This window comes from Cetorhinus maximus, chromosome 9 (genome assembly GCF_964194155.1).
Source record: "Cetorhinus maximus chromosome 9, sCetMax3.hap1.1, whole genome shotgun sequence".
In the NCBI taxonomy this organism is placed as follows: domain Eukaryota; kingdom Metazoa; phylum Chordata; class Chondrichthyes; order Lamniformes; family Cetorhinidae; genus Cetorhinus; species Cetorhinus maximus.
Genome location: NC_135887.1, coordinates 125,285,843 through 125,303,775, shown reverse-complemented (window position 1 = coordinate 125,303,775; position 17,933 = coordinate 125,285,843). Strand labels below are relative to the sequence as shown.

Sequence of the window (17,933 nt, the reverse complement as noted above, 5' to 3'; positions counted from 1 at the left end):
TTTGCCTGGCAGATGGGAAGGAAGCCATGGTACCATTCATAGAAGAGCGGGGATTCTCTGCGTGTCTGCAAACGTTTATTCGTCAACCAACACCATTAAAACACATCTAGTCATTTTGAGAGATGAAGCTGCACGCAGATTGGCTGGCACATTTGCCAACATGACAATTGACATCTAAAGTACTTCACTGGCTGTGTAGTGTTTGGGGACATCCAAGGACTGAAAATCTGCCATATAAACAAGTCTTCACTTTTTCTTTATGTATTTGGTTTGGTAGATAATTGATTTTTAAAAAATCCAGAATTTTGAAGAGTTTGATGTACTTTTAAGAGCATTTTCTTTTTGTGTATACTTTTGAGTCCCAGTTTATATTTTATGCCATTGGTTCAGCAAGCTTATTCGGCCCTCCCCCACTCCCCACAACCTCGAGGTATGGAGTGCCTTCTAACATATTTGTAGGATAAGATCGCAATTTAAATGCAATTTGTTCTTGAAAAGATCAAGAAATTACAATTACTTTATTGCATAGGAACTTGCAGCTCCACAACATATGAGCTGCAGAATGGTCATTAGTGAATTCAGTGTTGCTACAAGCTGGATAAACAGTACAAAAAATGTTTTCTGCTTGTGAAGCAAGGTGTAGTTAGAGAAATTGGACAAGACAGAAGGAAGTTGTTTTGTGAAGTGCTGCAGTTCAGTGTTTACAGCTGGCATGAGGAATGGTAGCTTAGCATGTGTCGCTGTCAGATATGTAACTGTGCACAATATGTGATGCACTCAACAATTTTGGAGATCAAAATAAAATTTCTGGTTCAAAAGTAAACCACCACATGTAATCTGTCAATTCCTAGTTGAAGAGTCATGTAAAATCCCATTCTGTATCTGATTTGTGGTCGAACTCCTCCAGCAGTACAATGGTTTTAATTTAATCTCTGAGCCGCAGGAGGAAGAACGCTTTTTTATTCATTCAAGGGATGTGGGCTTCACTGGCTAGGCCAGCATTTATTGCTCTTGAGAAGGCGGTGGTGAGCTGCCTTCTTGAACCACTGCAGCCCCTGTGGCGTAGGTACACCCACAATGCTGTTAGGGAGGGAGTTCCAGGATTTTGACCCAGCCACAGTGAAGGAATGGCGATATATTTCCAAGTTAGGATGGTGAGTGGTTTGGAAGGGAACTTCCAGGTGGTGGTGTTCCCATCTATCTGTTGCCATTGTCCTTCTAGATGGTAGTGGTTATGTCTTTGGAAGGTGCTGTCTAAGGAGCTTTGGTAAATTCCTGCAGTGCATCTTGTAGATAGTACACACTGCTGCTACTGTGCATCAATGATGGAGGGAGTGAATGTTTGTGAAAGGGGTGCCAATCAAGTGGGCTGCTTTGTCCTAAATGGTGTCAAGCTACTTGAGTGTTGTTGGAGCTGCACTCATCCAGGCAAGTGGAGAGTATTTCATCACACCCCTGACTTGTGCCTTGTAGATGGTGGACATGCTTTGCGGAGTCAGGAAGTGAGTTACTTGCTGCAGGATTTCGAGCTTCTGGCCTGCCACAGTATTTATATGGCTAGTCCGGTTCAGTTTCTGGCCAATGGTAACCCCCAGGATGTTGATAGTGGGGGATTCAGTGATGATAATGCCATTGAATGTCAAGGGGCAATGGCTAGGCTCTCTCTTGTTGGAGATGGTCATCGCCTGGCACTTGTGTGGCACGAATGTTACTTGCCACTTGTCAGCCCAAGCCTAGATATTGTCCAGGTCTTGCTGCACTTGGATGTGGACTGCTTCAGTATCTGAGGACTCACGGATGGTGCTGAGCATTGTGCAATCATGAGTGAACAAACCCACTTCTGACCTAATGATGGAAGGAAGGTCATTGATGAAGTAGCCGAGGATGGTTGGGCCTAGGACATTACCCTGAGGAACTTGTGAATTGATGTCTTTTCAAAAGACTCTCATATTTTGTGTGTGACAAGTGCTGCTCAAACGTCCCAAAACATCAATTCTATTTCCATCCAATCATAGCCACGTCTCAGCTCTATATTATGTCTAAAGTACTTTGGGATGTCCTGAGGTCATAAAAGGCACAATAACAATGGAAGTTCTTTATTTCTTTTTATATACTCAGCATTGTTAGCATCATGTTTCTTGGGGCGGTGGCATAGTGGTAATGTTATTGGACTAGAAATTCAGAGGCCCAACTAAGGTTCTGGGGCCACAGGTTCAAACCCCATGACGGCAGCTGGTGGAATTTAAATTCAATTAATTTTTTTAAAACCTGAAATTAAATGCCAGTCTCAGCAATGGTGACCATGAAACTACCAGATTGTCACGAAAAACCTATCTAGTCCACTAATGTCCTTTAGGGAAGGGCATCTGCCATCCTTATCTGCCATCGCCTACATGTGACTCCTGACCCACAGCAATGTGGCTAACCCTTAACTGGTCTCTGAAATGGCTTAGCAAACTACCGAGTTGTACCAAACCACTATAGAGGATTCAAAAAAACACTTTCCTGCTGATGCCAACATTTTTCATCCTTCTAATTTCAAATACTTGCCCCCAGCTTCACATCCAATATCTTCCAGAACATAAAAGCAAAAAACTGCGGATGCTGGAAATCCAAAACAAAAACAAAAATACCTGGAAAAACTCAGCAGGTCTGGCAGCATCTGCAGAGAGGAGCACAGTTAACGCTTCGAGTCCGAATGACCCTTCAACAGAACAGAACAGAACAGTTCTGTTGAAGGGTCATTCGGACTCGAAACGTTAACTGTGTTCCTCTCTGCAGATGCTGCCAGACCTGCTGAGTTTTTCCAGGTATTATTGTTTTTATCTTCCAGAACATTTTTAGTAACCTCCAAATGGCTACTACATATAGGATTGGATTCATTTGACATGGTACTGTTACCTCTGTACTGCCTTTTGTTTTCCATGTTATTTCCTTGGACAAACTGCAAATCATGGGTGGCGTTTGTATTATAATTCTGACCTTGTTCAGTCATTGGTGCATTTGGGTGCATTGGTGCTGAATCTATCTTGTCAGTTTTGCAGCAAGCTAAGAAAATAATAAAAGCAAGTTAAGCATTAAAAGCCACTATCATGGCTGTGTAAGCAGGTGATTCACAAAGTCAAATTCTATTCTGGTTAAACTCAATTATCGGTATGGTAAGCTGCATAGGATAATTCACGTACTTTAAATAACTAAGCAACCTCATACCCTGGAGTGAGAAAGCATAATTAGTTTTAATCAGAATAACATTCAAAAGATTCACTTCATTATAACAGGGACTACGCTTCAAATCTACTTCACTGGCTTTGTTGCACTTTCAGACATCCCGAGGCTGTGAAAGAGGCTACGTAAATACAAGTTCTTTTTTAATGATATTCTCAGCCCATGGCTGATGTTTGCTGAGTCTGTGAGCTCAGCATTACCAGCTTCTGTATAAAATGGCTAATATTCTAAGTGTCCAGGACTAACTTATCATCAAGGACTAGAATTCTAACCAATATCTTGTCACATTAAGTGGAGTGGCATGATCCTGTGCTTATGTTTTCCTATGCAACGAGCCTCTGATCTTGATCATCAATGGCAGTTGTAAAGTGGAAACTGGACAGCTGAAGAGAAATATAGTCCTACAGGACTAAAGGCTCTGTTTCTTTAGGTTTCAGTTTTTGGCCATTTCATTTGCTGGGAGTGGTAGTCTAGTAGTTAGTGCAGAAGACAAAGCCATGACCAAACTGCAGGCAGGGGATGGGTCCTGCCTGACATTATTCCTGACAATGGTTCCTGAGCAAGGCACTGGTTAGGATGTGACCTCTGATGCAAAGTTACTTTAAGAGCTCAACTTTCACCAGGCGTACCTGTGAAATTGAAGTTAAGATGGGCTATTAAAAAAATAACTGAGAAAGCATCCAGATTATTGTAAAAACACAACCGGTTTACGAACGTTCATCAGTGAAGGGACCCTACCTATCCCTCCCAGCCTGGCCTATGTGGTTGATTTACAATGCCTCCAAAGTGGCCGCGTAAGCTAAAGTTCATCACTACAGCACCACAAGGACTGCAGGGTTGCTAGAAATGGACAACAAATGAACATTAACACCTAGAGAACAAATTAAGACTAAAGTCTGCTGAAGATTGCAGATGAAGAGAAGCAGTAAAACATTTTCCACAGAATACATTATTCCATGATTCAGGTCGGTACAACTTTCACTCACTGGATAAAACACTTGTTACATTACTTCAGTTCTATATAATAATGAGCACGTGGCTGTGAGAATATTTTTATATGACATGTCAGAATCAGCAAGAAAAAAAATTCACACAAGTTAATGTAAAGAGGAACTTGGGAAAAAAGCTTAAAAATTTACGTGTATTTACAAGTTAAAATAAAAATGAAAGCTATATTTATAAAAGTGAACAAAATCAAACGCTGAAGATGAATTATCAGGAGCTAACTCTAATCATCATTTGATCCATCACTCCTCACTGTAGTCATGGTCCTGGGTTTACATTTGCAATAAAGCTTGAGATTTAGTTAGGGAATATAACTTGACTTATTCGTATGCTGAATGTGAACAATGCTTTCAAAACTGCACTAAACAATACAAAAGCATAAATGGATAGAATCCTCCAAAAACTAAAATCAAAAGCATCCACTATGACAGACTATGAGAGTGACCAAAACCATCGTATTGCTAGAGAAATGCAGACTTTCTAATTTGAAAACAAATATCACACCATTCTACTTGACCATGGCCAGAACAGAAAGTTTATGCAAGATGCACTGCAGCAACTCGCAAAGTTTCCAACAACACCGCCTTCCTAGCCTGCGATTTCTACCACCAAGAATGACAAGGGCAGCAGGCACATGGGAACACCATCAACTGCGAGCTCCCCTTCAAGCCACACACCATCGTGACTTAGAATTATATTGTAGTTCCTTCACTGTTGCTGAGTCAAAAAACTTGGATCTCACTTCCTAACAGTACTGTGGTTTAACTGTACCACATGGACTGCAGCAGTTCAAGAAGTGGCTCACCATTACTTTTTTAAGGGCATTTAGGGATGGACGAGAAATGCTGGCATTGTCAGCAATGTTCACACACAATGAACGAATGAATTAAAAAAAACTTAGCAGTCAGGCTAAATTAAATTTAAAATGTGGCTTAAAAGAGCTATCAAACATATCAATAAAATCCACAAAATGTTTGTATTTAAACTGAATGACTTGGTCAATCCTTCAAATAATTTACACAAGTATAACAATTATACTCTGGGGTTACCATGTTTTGAAACAAGTGGGCCATTTTCTGCAAGTAAACTTGTTTTTTTAGCTCATATGTATTATAGTTGAAAGAAAAAGGCTAGGGACAAAATTGCTACACTTTTGACAAAACATGCGAGGACCACAATAACTAGACAACATGGCAGTGGTAATCAGCTTCACATTCAAACCATTTTCCCTCTCACGTTCAACAGTTAAATGTGTCAAAGGTGAAACATTCAAATAAAAACCTAACAATTTTAATATGTCTAAAGGAGATTCCAAACGAACACCAAAGTTTCATAAGCTATCTGCACAGATTAGAAATTGCACTACATTATTCCTCAGCTTCCATAATGTATTTCCCAGTCAGCACCTTACCTGAACGAGCTCAAATGCAAATACTGCTGAAATAGAGACACATGGCCGAAGCTTTTTGTCTTGGTCTCTTCAGGACAAATGCAAGAATGCCTAATTTCAAATGATCATAACAATTTTTACTGCAGATGAAAAGGGTGCTGACTGAACCCAAATTCACATGAAATGCCTTTTCATTAACCAATTAATTATAAAAATTTTAACGTTCACTCCAGGTTTAATATTACTTAACAAGTATTAACGTGCAAAAAGACTTCCGCAGAAATGTTACCAGCTGCAGAAGGTGCCTCTGCATGTTTGCATTGTAATACGTTTCCATATTTGGAACACTGTTCCCAGATCAGCACCTTACCTGAAGGTAACCGCCTGTGCTTCTGAAGAGATGACGAATCCACAAACGACTGATGGCAGTTATCGCATTTATAGGGTTTCTCTCCAGTATGACGGCGGAGGTGCACCTTCAGATGGGAACTGCGGTAAAACGCTTTGCCGCAAAAGCGGCACGAGTAAGGTCGTATTCCTGTATGGGTGCGACGGTGCTCTTTGAGGTTCCACTTCTCTGCAAATGCCCTTCCACACTCCTCGCATGCAAAGGGCTTCTCGCCCGTGTGTGTGCGGCGGTGCATCATTAAGTGTTCTTTACGATAAAATCTCCTTTCACAATAGTCACAGTGAAAACGCTTCTCTTTATTACAGATCGGTGAACTGGAATTCAGCGTCCTTTTATTCTTACCGTCAAGTCTACTTTGTACTTTATAGTTCCCAAAGTTTAATGGGTGCTCAAAGGTGCCTGGTTTATCTTGGGAGAGACTACTATCCAAATGCTCCAAACCATTAACCAAAACATCCCCAGGTACAGTCCCTCCTTCATTCTCAAGCCGAGGCTTTGGAAGATCACAACCTCCATTTTCCGGAAGAACTCCATTGACTAAAACTGGGTAATGCACAAAAAGAAAAAAATATGATCAACAATCCCCACAGAAAGACATGCATGCACAGAATTGGAGAATGTGCTATTTACTAGTGGATGACAGGGAAGATTTCAAATGGTTTGCTTCATCAGTGATTTGATATCAATGCCAAGCCTGGTGCAGCTTTTGAAGAGTTATAAAGTCTGCGCTCTTCTCATTCTCCTAAGCAAAAATGATATCCCTTCTCCATTTAAGTCTGCCACTTCCTAAGTCACACATCATTTCCCAATGGGCCTCTACCACTCTGTAGGCCAATAGGATGTACATGTGAATATGGCCCTCACTTCTCGCCAGACAGGTCACCTCTGATGCAAGAACTGACAGTGTTGAGGAATGGTACAGTAAAATTCTATCTCCTACCATTCTGTGGTTATAGAATGCACAATATTTTCAAACCACAGAAACTATGTGTATTCATCTCAAGGTGATTGTTCCACCTTCACCCACTGTCTGAGAGGAAATCCACTCACTTCCCAGATTCATAGCCAAAACTGGGAACTTAATACGCAAGGAAAAGCCACATCCTATTACTTTAGTATAATGGACTGGAGTGCTAAAATGTTGACCCTTAGTTCCAAACCTCTACTTCTTAATATTTATTGGTTTCTTGTTCCTTTCATTTTGAATTTGTATCGCTATTGCATACAATTTTTGTTTCTCCACTACCCACCACACCACCCAACCATCCCCGCAACGCTCATCTAGTTTTCCTAACTCAGTTTCTTTCACCTCCAGGCATTCAGGATAGCCTATTTACATTTAATAATTCTTCCTTCACCTTTCACCACCACCACCTATCACTCCACATTCTTTTTCTCTCTCTCTTCTGTAACTTTTAAACAAAACACTTTTGAAAACAGTTTTTCTTAGCAGAGGCTCTTTGGTCCCATTGTCCATCTTAGCAGTGGAAACCAGAATAAGGAAACAGGCTGATGATTGTGGCTGAAAGCAAAGCACAGTCTCCAAAGGGGAGTTTCCTCACCAATCCATTGGTCAGCAATCTAAAGAATCGCATGATTCACACGCCTTCATCAGGCCATCCTCTTCTATAATTCAAACGCACTAACCCAAGAAGTAATACTGTGGTTGAATCAAGTATTGAACTTACAAAGGATTGACAATGTCTGGAATTAGCACATTACATAGTTTTAATTTCAATGACCAGTTCCTGAAGTGTTTGTAACTCTATAAAGCAATAGGACAAAGAAATTACAGAGGTTTATCTTATTGAAAGTTTTATCAGTTGTAATTCACCTCCCTCAGGAGATTAAATAATTGAGTCTACAGTAGGATAAACTGTACAAGAATAAAACACAAATGAACCAACTCAATACTTTCCTGTCTCCTTTATACTTTCTAACATTTAGATGAAGTACACACAATACGACCTTTTGCTTTCATCTCAACCTTACCACTGTATAGAAAAACTAACAAAGACCAGGTGCGCTGCCAAATACCTGGTGGCTCTCAATAAAGCTAGGCAGTCATTTTTAATTCATATTTGTTCCAAAATGGCCTTGACACAGGTGTGGAAACACACACTCATTCCACATTTTCCGCTGGGGATGACATACAAGGTTTGCGAATAAACAACACAAGCATGACTAAGAAAAGGCGTATTTTAAGATGTTTGTGTTGGCTTGTGAAAATCCTTCAGGCAGGCAAGACAAAACTGGCATACAGTGGCCAGTAGATGGCATGTGTGTGATAAATGCTTTCAAATATTTTACAACTATAAAAGTATTTATATGGTTTAATCAAGAACTCATGGCACAAAGCTTATGACAGCTGGTCCTATAATTTACACATGCATCCAGTGTGCAGGAGTTATTGAAAATGCTATAGAAGAGAGAGATTTGGAAAATTACTTCAAACTGGAATGCAAGAGTGGGACAAAGTAACAGAGGTTCAAACCAGTAAAAGATTAATTTATAATGGACATCTGGAAGTCTTCTCAAAACAGAATTAGTTCTATTCTAGTATCAACCTGCAGAGAAAGATAACTTCCAGCTTCTTTTCTCCACCACAACCATCTCCTTAAACCCCTCTGCCTTGTCGTCTTCACTCTCACCTCCAGCAAAAAGTGTGAGCGCCACAGATTTTGTCACAGCTGCCACTGTTGCTTACCAGCCCACTTGTCCTCGCCCCAACAAGCCATGCCTGCTCTCAGGCCTCTTCCCTGTTCATGCTCTGATCCTGCATCTTTCTCTAGTTTCTATCCTATCACGCCCCTTCCAAACCAACCTTGTCCATGAAACCCAGCTTCTGCTCCCTTGACCCTATGCCCACTAACCTGCCACCTAGCTAACTTCCATCCTGAGCCCCATGTTCGCTGACATTGTAAAGTGTTCCTCTCCTCAAGTACTACTTCCTCTCTCTTTCAAATCTGCTGTCATCCGAGTGATTAGATTTCACTTTGGAGTGACTTGGGGCCATTGGAATGCAAGCAATGCTTGGGGGGAAATCAGTCAGGTATGTGCCTCTTATGGCTAGTGACAGCTCCCTTCTGGAAAATTAACGCAAGGATATTAGACAAAGACAAAATTGTACAGGGCTGTGATATCAACACGGAGCTATTCTCATGTACCTTACCAAAGCTTGAAGAAAGGATATTAGATGTGGACCCTAAAGTCAACTACTAGCGATAAAACCCCTCATAAGCCAGTGCCTTCAGGAGAGGGAAAAAACTGGGACAAAGGCCAGGAGACACCTTAAAGAGGTCCTTCATGTGAGAGCTATATCACTGTTCCTTCTACTGTCACTGGGTCAAAATCCTGGAACTCCCTTCCTAACACCACTGTGGATGTACCTATAGCAATGGACTGCAGCGGTTCAAGGCAGCAGCTCACCACCACCTTCTCAAGGGCAATTAGGGATGGGCACCAAATGCTGGCTTAGCCAGTGGCACCCACATCCCATGAAAGAATAAAGAAAAGGTTGGTACAAGACAGTTTGCAGCTTTTCTCATTTATAAGTTACAGTTATTTTGACCTGCATGAAGCAGCCTTTGAATACTTACACTATGCCAAGCATCCCATTCCTTCTCCACAGTGCCGTTTATCACATGGCAATATTGCATCAGCTTAATGCTAGTTTAGTTTTTGCTGGATACAGTAAAGTAAATAACAACTATTCTCCCCCCAAAGTTCCAACTCCAGTGATTTCCTTTTCAAAGGATAAAATTGGGCATGCTGTAAATGGCCAAGCGAGTAAATGCACTAATGTGTGTTGCAATAACGGGCCTGGAAGTACCTGGTTTGAGGAATGATCTGCGTCGAAAATGATGGTCACAGCCAGCGTGATGATGGGACACCACCATGGCCGAACTGTCTCCTAAGAAAAGTGAATGAGGGGCTACTGCTGATCGCTACCCACCCCCCTCTGCTAAAAATGTGTACATTAGAGGATCACGTTCAGAAATGATGCCACAATTGGCTGCTCATATATGCTGTCTAAGTGGACATATGAAGAAAGGTTAACTGCGTGACGCATCAGTAGCCCATGGAACTGAACCACATCTTCAAGAGAGAAGGGAAAAAAATACATACAAGGGCAATATATTTGTAACTTCACAAATGAAAGAATTCTTGAAACCTTTAACATAAACATGTGGCAAAGCATTGCTTAGCAGTCAAATTATTCAATTTACCTCAAGATCATTACCTTTTTTTCCTGATGGGTTTAACTGCCTGTCACCAATGCTAGCTCCACCACAATTGTATGATTCTTGTTTTTCCATTGCTTCCATCCCCTCTGAATGTATTAACATTGCGTACTCAGGTTTACAGCATACTATGAAAAATACACAAACTGGATTAAGGCTGCACCAGGTATCAAAGCATCAAAATTGACCAAGTGAGAGGTAAAGATACTGTTGTTGTATTTTCGCCTCTTGGCAGCAAACATTTCAACTTGGATAGCCTAAGCTGACATGAGGATGCAAATTCAGAACAAGTTTTACCTAAATTGGTTTCAGAACATTAATATGTCATCAACCATTTATACAATGTTATCAAAGCGAGGTTTTATAAAATGGTTATGTTTTGGGACTGCATCTTTAATTCAAGATAAAACGCAATAGTGAAGAGGGTCATGTGATCAGTTCCTGGATGGCTTGGTTACCACAGGGGACAGGGTGAGACTCACCAACAGCAAGGTGCAAAATGGTCACACCTGAAACAAAGGCAAGAGCAGCTGGGCTACCTGCAGGCAGACTTTCTGTCTCAGATTTTATTTGGGCAGATCTCTCAGAAAGACAAAAGGCTGCAAACGAGTGCGGCCAGTAGAGAGGAGTGTGCTGCCTTTCTGTGGACTACCAGGCAGAATATGGAAGGGAACACAGCCTCTGGTCAAAGAAACGCATCCATTGGCAATCTAAAGACTCCAGAAGATTTGTCCTGGGGCAGCCAGAGAAAGATATCACCAGGATTAAGCCTTACTGCTGATAGTCGGTTCAGGACTTCTCCGGAAACTAAGAGAAAGGCCTTTTGACGGTCACTCAACGTTGTGACTTGACGAAACAGTCTGAACTGAACCCGTTGGAAGCTGGGAGTGTTATTGGACTGGTTCATGTAAAAAACTGCAATACTGCTGAGAGCGGGCAGCGAAGTAACTGTGACATGGGGGTTTCAGTCATGTTAAAAAGTTGAGGCGGAATATCTTTCCTGTAGTTTAGAGTAATAGCTGCCTCCTAAGTAATGCTTAGTTAATGCTGCTTTTAGTTTGATTGTTACAGTAAGAGTCAGGAACTTGAAATCTTGTCGTGCAATTCCTTTAAGTTGGTTAATGGGAATTCAAATAACTGTTTAAAAAATGATTGCTTTCTATGGGGGTCGTAACAATAATACATCAAGTATAATGAATTTTTCTGACATTAGTGATGCAGGATATAGCAAAATACGGACACTGTTTATCAAGTAACTCTTACAATCACTGAGGGAGAGGGAGAGATAGAGGCTTTTCTGCAACTATGTTCAGCTTTTATTGAAAATTATATCATTCTGTTGACTGCTCGAGAAACAAAGGTTTTCAATTAGTCTTAGAAGTTAGTGAGTCTAAGACTTCCACAGAATTGATGACAAGGTACATGTAACTAGGTCAGATTCACATGAAATGCCTTTTCATTCAACAATTAATTATAAAAATTGCAATGTTGACTCCACGTTTAATATTACCTAACAAGTATTAGGCTGCAAAATAAACTTCCACTGAAGTGTTACCAGTTGCAGAAGGTGCCTCTGCATGTTTGCATTGAAATACGTTTCCATATTTGGAACATTGTTCCCAGATCAGCACCTTACCTGAAGGTAACCGCCTGTGCTTCTGAAGAGATGACGAATCCACAAACGACTGATGGCAGTTATCGCATTTATAGGGTTTCTCTCCAGTATGACGGCGGAGGTGCACCTTCAGGTGGGAACTGCGGTAAAACGCTTTGCCGCAAAAGCGGCACGAGTAAGGTCGTATTCCTGTATGGGTGCGACGGTGCTCTTTGAGGTTCCACTTCTCTGCAAATGCCCTTCCACACTCCTCGCATGCAAAGGGCTTCTCGCCCGTGTGTGTGCGGTGGTGCATCATTAAGTGTTCTTTACGATAAAATCTCCTTTCACAATAGTCACAGTGAAAACGCTTCTCTTTATTACGGATCAGAGAACTGGAATTCAACGTCCTTTTATTCTTACCGTCAAGTCTACTTTGTGCTTTATAACTCCCAAACTTTATCAGGGGCTCAAGAGTGTCTGGCTTATCTTGAGATGGAGTACATTCCAACTGTCCCAAACTAATCACCAAAACATCCCCAGGCAGAGTCTCTCCTTCATTATCTTGACACTCATTCCCAAGCCAAGTGTTTTGAGGTTCACAAACTTCACTTTCTGGATGAACTCTAACTGAATCTGTATTTTAAAAAGAAGAGATAGTTCAAAGATGGGATTCATGAAAACATCAGTATATCTTGTTGCTATGAAGTGGTTCTTGATGTTTGGTTTGTGGACTGCTGGGGGTTCGGGTGGGTCCTCCAGGTAGTTTGCAGCTCGTCCATAATGCAAGTCACTGGTTCGCAATGCCACAGCCGAGGCCATATGCGAGAACTGATCTGAAACCTCATCCCTGCCACTCAACTGACATCACACATCAAGATAAAAACAAAAAACTGCGGATGCTGGAAATCCAAAACAAAAACAGAAATACTTGGAAAAACTCAGCAGGTCTGGCAGCATCGGCGGAGAAGAGCACAGTTGACGTTTCGAGTCCTCATGACCCTTCAACAGAACTAAGTAAAAATAGGAGAGGGGTGAAATATAAGCTGGTTTAAGGTGGGTGGGGGGGGTGGAAGAGAAGTTAGGGGGGCGGTGGTGTTGGTTGTAGGGACAAGCAAGCAGTGATAGGAGCAGATAATCAAAAGATGTCACAGACAAAAGAACAAAGAGGTGTTGAAGGTGGTGATATTATCTAAAAGAATGTGCTAATTAAGAATGGATAGCAGGACAAGCAAGGTACAGATAGCTCTAGTGGGGGGTGGGGTGAAATAAGACTAAAAGGGCATAAAAGGTATAGATTTAAAAATAATGGAAATAGGTGGGAAAAGAAAAATTATATAAATTATTGGAAAAAACAAAAGGGAGGGGGAAGAAACGGAAAAGGCGTGGGGATGGAGGAGGGAGTTCAAGATCTAAAGTTGTTGAACTCAATATTCAGTCTGGAAGGCTGTAAAGTGCCCAGTCGGAAGATGAGGTGCTGTTCCTCCAGTTTGCGTTGAGCTTCACTGGAATAATGCAGCAAGCCAAGGACAGACATGTGGGCAAGAGAGCAGGGTGGAGTGTTAAAATGGCAAGCGACAGGGAGGTCTGGGTAATGCTTGCGGACAGACCGAAGGTGTTCTGCAAAGCGGTCACCCAGTCTGCGTTTGGTCTCTCCAATGTAGAGGATCAAGACCAGCTCCCACGTGGCATGAGCCGTCATAAGTGCGAGCACTAAGGATGTGGATTTATAAGCAAAATCTATGTTACTATTACAACATACAATTGTATATTGAGACTGGATTTTTAACACTTGTGGGCTGGAAACGAGAGGAGGAACCGACTGAGCTTGGAATCCAACATAAGACGAAAGCTCTTCAGCTGGAACCCGACATCATCTCACTGGTGTCTCATCAAAAGTAACACCATTCTTTCCATCAATTCTGATGGATTTTTTTTGCAGTGGCCAGCAAAAGAGGGTGGGGTGTGACCAGTAGGTGGTCCACAGGATATTTCACCTTGCCAAGGTTGCCTGCAGCTGAAAAAGTTTTAGAACTGCTGTTCCTGTAAAACCAACCATGCTAATCTTTACAATTGCAGCATCTTCCTTCTCCCAAGCAAAAAAAAATCTTAATGTTGTAAATACGGTGGTAATTTGTTCAAAAAGTCTCTCGTCATTACAAAGAGGCCAAGAATAAAACTCAATTTCAAGGAGTCAACTACCTTAAAAGGGTCTATCTATTTTACTTGGTCTTGACAGGCCATGACATTTAAAATTATCTTCTCCCTGTGGCAACACATATGCGCCCGAGCACTGCAATGAAATGCTTTCATCAGAGATGTCACCTTGGCAGGGCTTCTCATCTGTGTCGGTGCAGCATACGCTCATTTAAGCTCAACCTCTTTGCAGAAAGCTTATCCATGTTCATTATGTCTACTATATGTGTGTGTGTGTGTGTGTGTGTGTGTGTGTGTGTTTCCACATAATATTCACAGACAATTTATTTCTGGTCACCAATGCTGCCATTTTCAACAAGTATGTCTCCATTCCCTTGTGTCCTGTGACTGGAGCAGCTTGTTCCACATTTTGGAATTTCTATTACTCCTGAAGTCGTGGGGTGAATGGAGATTTTATTTGTTTTCTAAACTGCCACTAACAAGATCACTTAAAAAATAAAGTGCTCGCCTACCTCCCTGGGGTGACTTCATCTGGTCAGCACTGTGGTGTGACTGAAGCTGTGCAGTATTCCCACAGCCTTGCTCCTCTTCAGTTGGGTCTTGGCAATATGATTTTGTGAAATCTATAAGATTAAACAATAGCTAAAAACATAACAGCAATACAAAATGGTTTAAACTGTGCCTTTGGCAGCAATTTCATACTGTGGTCTAAAGCCACCAGAGCTGAGACGAGGACTGAAATTTTTGAAACTTTAATTAACATTCTGTAGACTTGTTGAATTCAAGGTGAGATTCACAAGGACTAAAAGACAGGCAAAACAAGACAAATTTGACATCCGTTATGGGGAAATTTTTCTAAACAATCCTGTAATCAGGAGAAAAGCAGGACTTCTGAAAGGACAGATAACACAGATTTACAGCAACAAAGCATTGCATTTGTATACCACCTTTAACGTAGTAAAACATTCCAAGGCACTTCACAGCAGAACTACCAAAAAAATATCAGGTCACAAACATTCAGTTTAACCAGTTTATCTGCTGGGTTTTGTTCTGAAATATGAACATGGTGGACAGTGAAACATAGTTGCTAATTTATTAGAATTTTCAATAATAATTTCGTTACATAATGGCTAAGACATAAAATGTAAAATATGGTGCTGCATAGAAAATGGAGTTAAAAGAGAGATTGGCCACAAATAGAAACTTTATAGGCAGCGAAGAGGTTATAGAGGAAGTATACTGTATTTCATGGAATGAACCGTAGGATGTTACGGTACAGAAACACACCACTCAACCCTTTAATTTTGCTTCTCCACATGCTAGTAAAGCACCTTCAATTCCATGAGCCCTCATCTTGTGTATTAACCTTTTAAGTGGCATCTTGTCAAATTTTCGAAATCTAAGTATACTACATCTAGTGGTTCCCCTTTATCTACCCTACTAGTTAGATCCTCAAAAAATCTCTAATAAATTTGTCAAACAGGGTTTCCCTTCTGTAAAACCATGCTGATTTGTTCTATTCATACTATGCTTTTCTAAATGCATTGTGAATATTTCCTTAATAGATTCTAGCACTTTCCCCAATGACTGATGTCAGACTAACTGGCCTGTGGTTCCCTGTTTTCTCGCCTTCTTTTCTTGAATAGTGGAGTTATATTTGCTACCTTTCAATCTGCTGGGACCGTTCCAGAATCTAGGGAATTTTGGAAAATCATAGCCAGCGTTTCCACTATCTTTTTAGAACCCTAGATGTGGGCTATCAGGTTATGGGGATTTGTGGGATTTTAGTCCCTTAAGTTACTTCAGTACTTTTTCTCTGCTGAACATAATTACTGTGACATTACTAATTAGCACTGCTGCATTGCACAATGTTATATCTAAAATAGCTTTATCCCTAGCTGATTCCACAACATACTGCTCCTGTCATGAAAGTGTTCTACAAACTGATCTCCCAGATCACCTTTGCCAATTTGACTGATCCAGTCTGGATGAAGATTAAAGCACCCCTCCACCAAAAAGTATTACATTGTCTTTATTACAAGCTCTGATAATTTCTTGTTTAATGCTCTGTTCAATGGCATAGCTACTGTTAGGGGGGCCTACTACTCCCACCAACATTTTCTGACCCTTGCTATTCCTAATCTCCATCCATGCTGATTCTACTTCCTGATTTTCTGAGCCAAAATCCTTTCTAATCCATGTCCTCATGTAATCCTTCTCGGGGCTTCTCCGTCTCCATTCTGCCTGTCTTTTCGAAATGTTGCGTAACTTGAAATATTTATTTCCCAACTTTGGTTACCTTGTTCCATGCATTCAGATGAAGTGATTACAATTTTTTTTTTTACTTACTATTCTCTGAACAGACCTTACTCTCTTGCACTCTTAACGTTAAACTCTCTGTCCCTTCCTCGCCCACTCAGCTTGTCTTTACCCACATTAATATACTTATCTATTGCCTCAATTTTTATCTTTAGGTTTCTAAATCAATATTTATCTGAACCCTCCACCCCTTGTTAGTTTAAAGCCACTTTTCCCTGCTCTGACCGTATTTGCTGGTGCACTCATGTCTATATGCTCTGTCCCTTCCTGGCACATTCTGATTACCATTACCCACATCGCTGCTCTGCACTATTGCCTTGTCTTTTCTCTTTAACTTTCCAAATTTCCTCTCATATAAACCACTGCGCACCCCCCCCCCCCCTCATTATTCAGTTTAAAGCCCTCTCTACAGTCCTAGTTACAAGAGTCGCCAGGACACTGGTCACAGCATGGTTCAGGTGAAGACTGTCCCAACGATATAGCTCCCTTTTCCCCAGTATTGATGTTAGTGCCCCATGAATTGAAACCCACTTCTCCCACACCAATCTTTGAGCCACGCATTCAACTCTGATTTTATTTACTCTATGCCAATTTGCTTGTGGTTCAGGTAGGAATCCAGAGGTTATTACCTATGTGGCTCTGCTTTTTAATTTAATTCCTAGCTGCTCACCTTACCTTAGCAGAACTTCTTTCATAGTCTTACCTAGGTCTTTGGTACCCACATGAAGATTCATTAGAATGCTGCCAGATATGAGGAAATATAAACACATAGGGTGATTTGAAAAATGAGGTATTTTTCATTATAACACCACCAGATTAGTGGGGGGGGTGGAGGGGGTGCAAGTTAAGTATTTACAATTATGAAAGCATGGGACAAGATAGATAAAAGTAGATTGTTTCCAGTAATGAAAAGGTCTCGAACAAGGAGCTGTAGGTAAAAGGTAACATTTGAGATTTAGAACCAAGGAGAGGAATTGCAAAGCTATGAATTTACCAATATTAGTGGTTGAGGTACAAATGTTATCAACTTTATTAACATTCAAAATAGCTTGAATACGTGGATGAATGGATATAGGAACAGGGTGGTGAATACATGTAGAACTAGTTACTGCATGGAGTGTAAACACCAACATAAACTGCACGAGTTGAATAGTCCATTCCTATTTGTAGCTTCTATGTATAATACTATTAATGATTTTTTCAAAGGTCCTGGTAATTTATTTTTCTGGTTATGTTAAATTTGTGCACTCAGTCCAACTATATCAACATAGGAGAATTAATGAGGACCAATGCACCCAGATTCATAAGGATTTTAACCTTTTAAGTAACTCGGTGGAGTGCAGGGGGGGTGATGCATTTTAATTTAGATAGGTACAAAATAATTATTATGGAATCAAAGAATCAAAAGAATACGTGATAAATGGAAAAGCGTGCTGATCATAAGAGATCTACAGCAGTTAAGTCTACAGGGTTGTGAGCAATTCTGGTAAAAAGGGCAAGTAAGGTACTGAGTTTCAATTGTAGGATAATGGGAGCATAAATCTAAACAGGGACATACGAACATACATAAGAACAAGGAGCAGGTGGTGT

The 17,933-nt window shown here is 40.8% G+C and overlaps 1 protein-coding gene across 1 annotated transcript in view; it reads right to left on the bottom strand.

Annotated features, from left to right (window-relative positions):
- Window positions 1–17,933, bottom strand: part of LOC144684996 (uncharacterized) — a 48,175-nt gene that overhangs the window by 13,265 nt on the left and 16,977 nt on the right. Inside the window, exons 6-10 of the mRNA XM_078549499.1 lie at window positions 14,537–14,647; window positions 11,910–12,503; window positions 10,273–10,401; window positions 5,991–6,572; window positions 2,902–3,048 (exon numbers count right to left, since the gene is read on the bottom strand). Coding sequence (XP_078405625.1) covers window positions 2,902–3,048; window positions 5,991–6,572; window positions 10,273–10,401; window positions 11,910–12,503; window positions 14,537–14,647 — 1,563 coding nt within the window. The remainder of the gene's footprint in view (window positions 1–2,901; window positions 3,049–5,990; window positions 6,573–10,272; window positions 10,402–11,909; window positions 12,504–14,536; window positions 14,648–17,933) is intronic.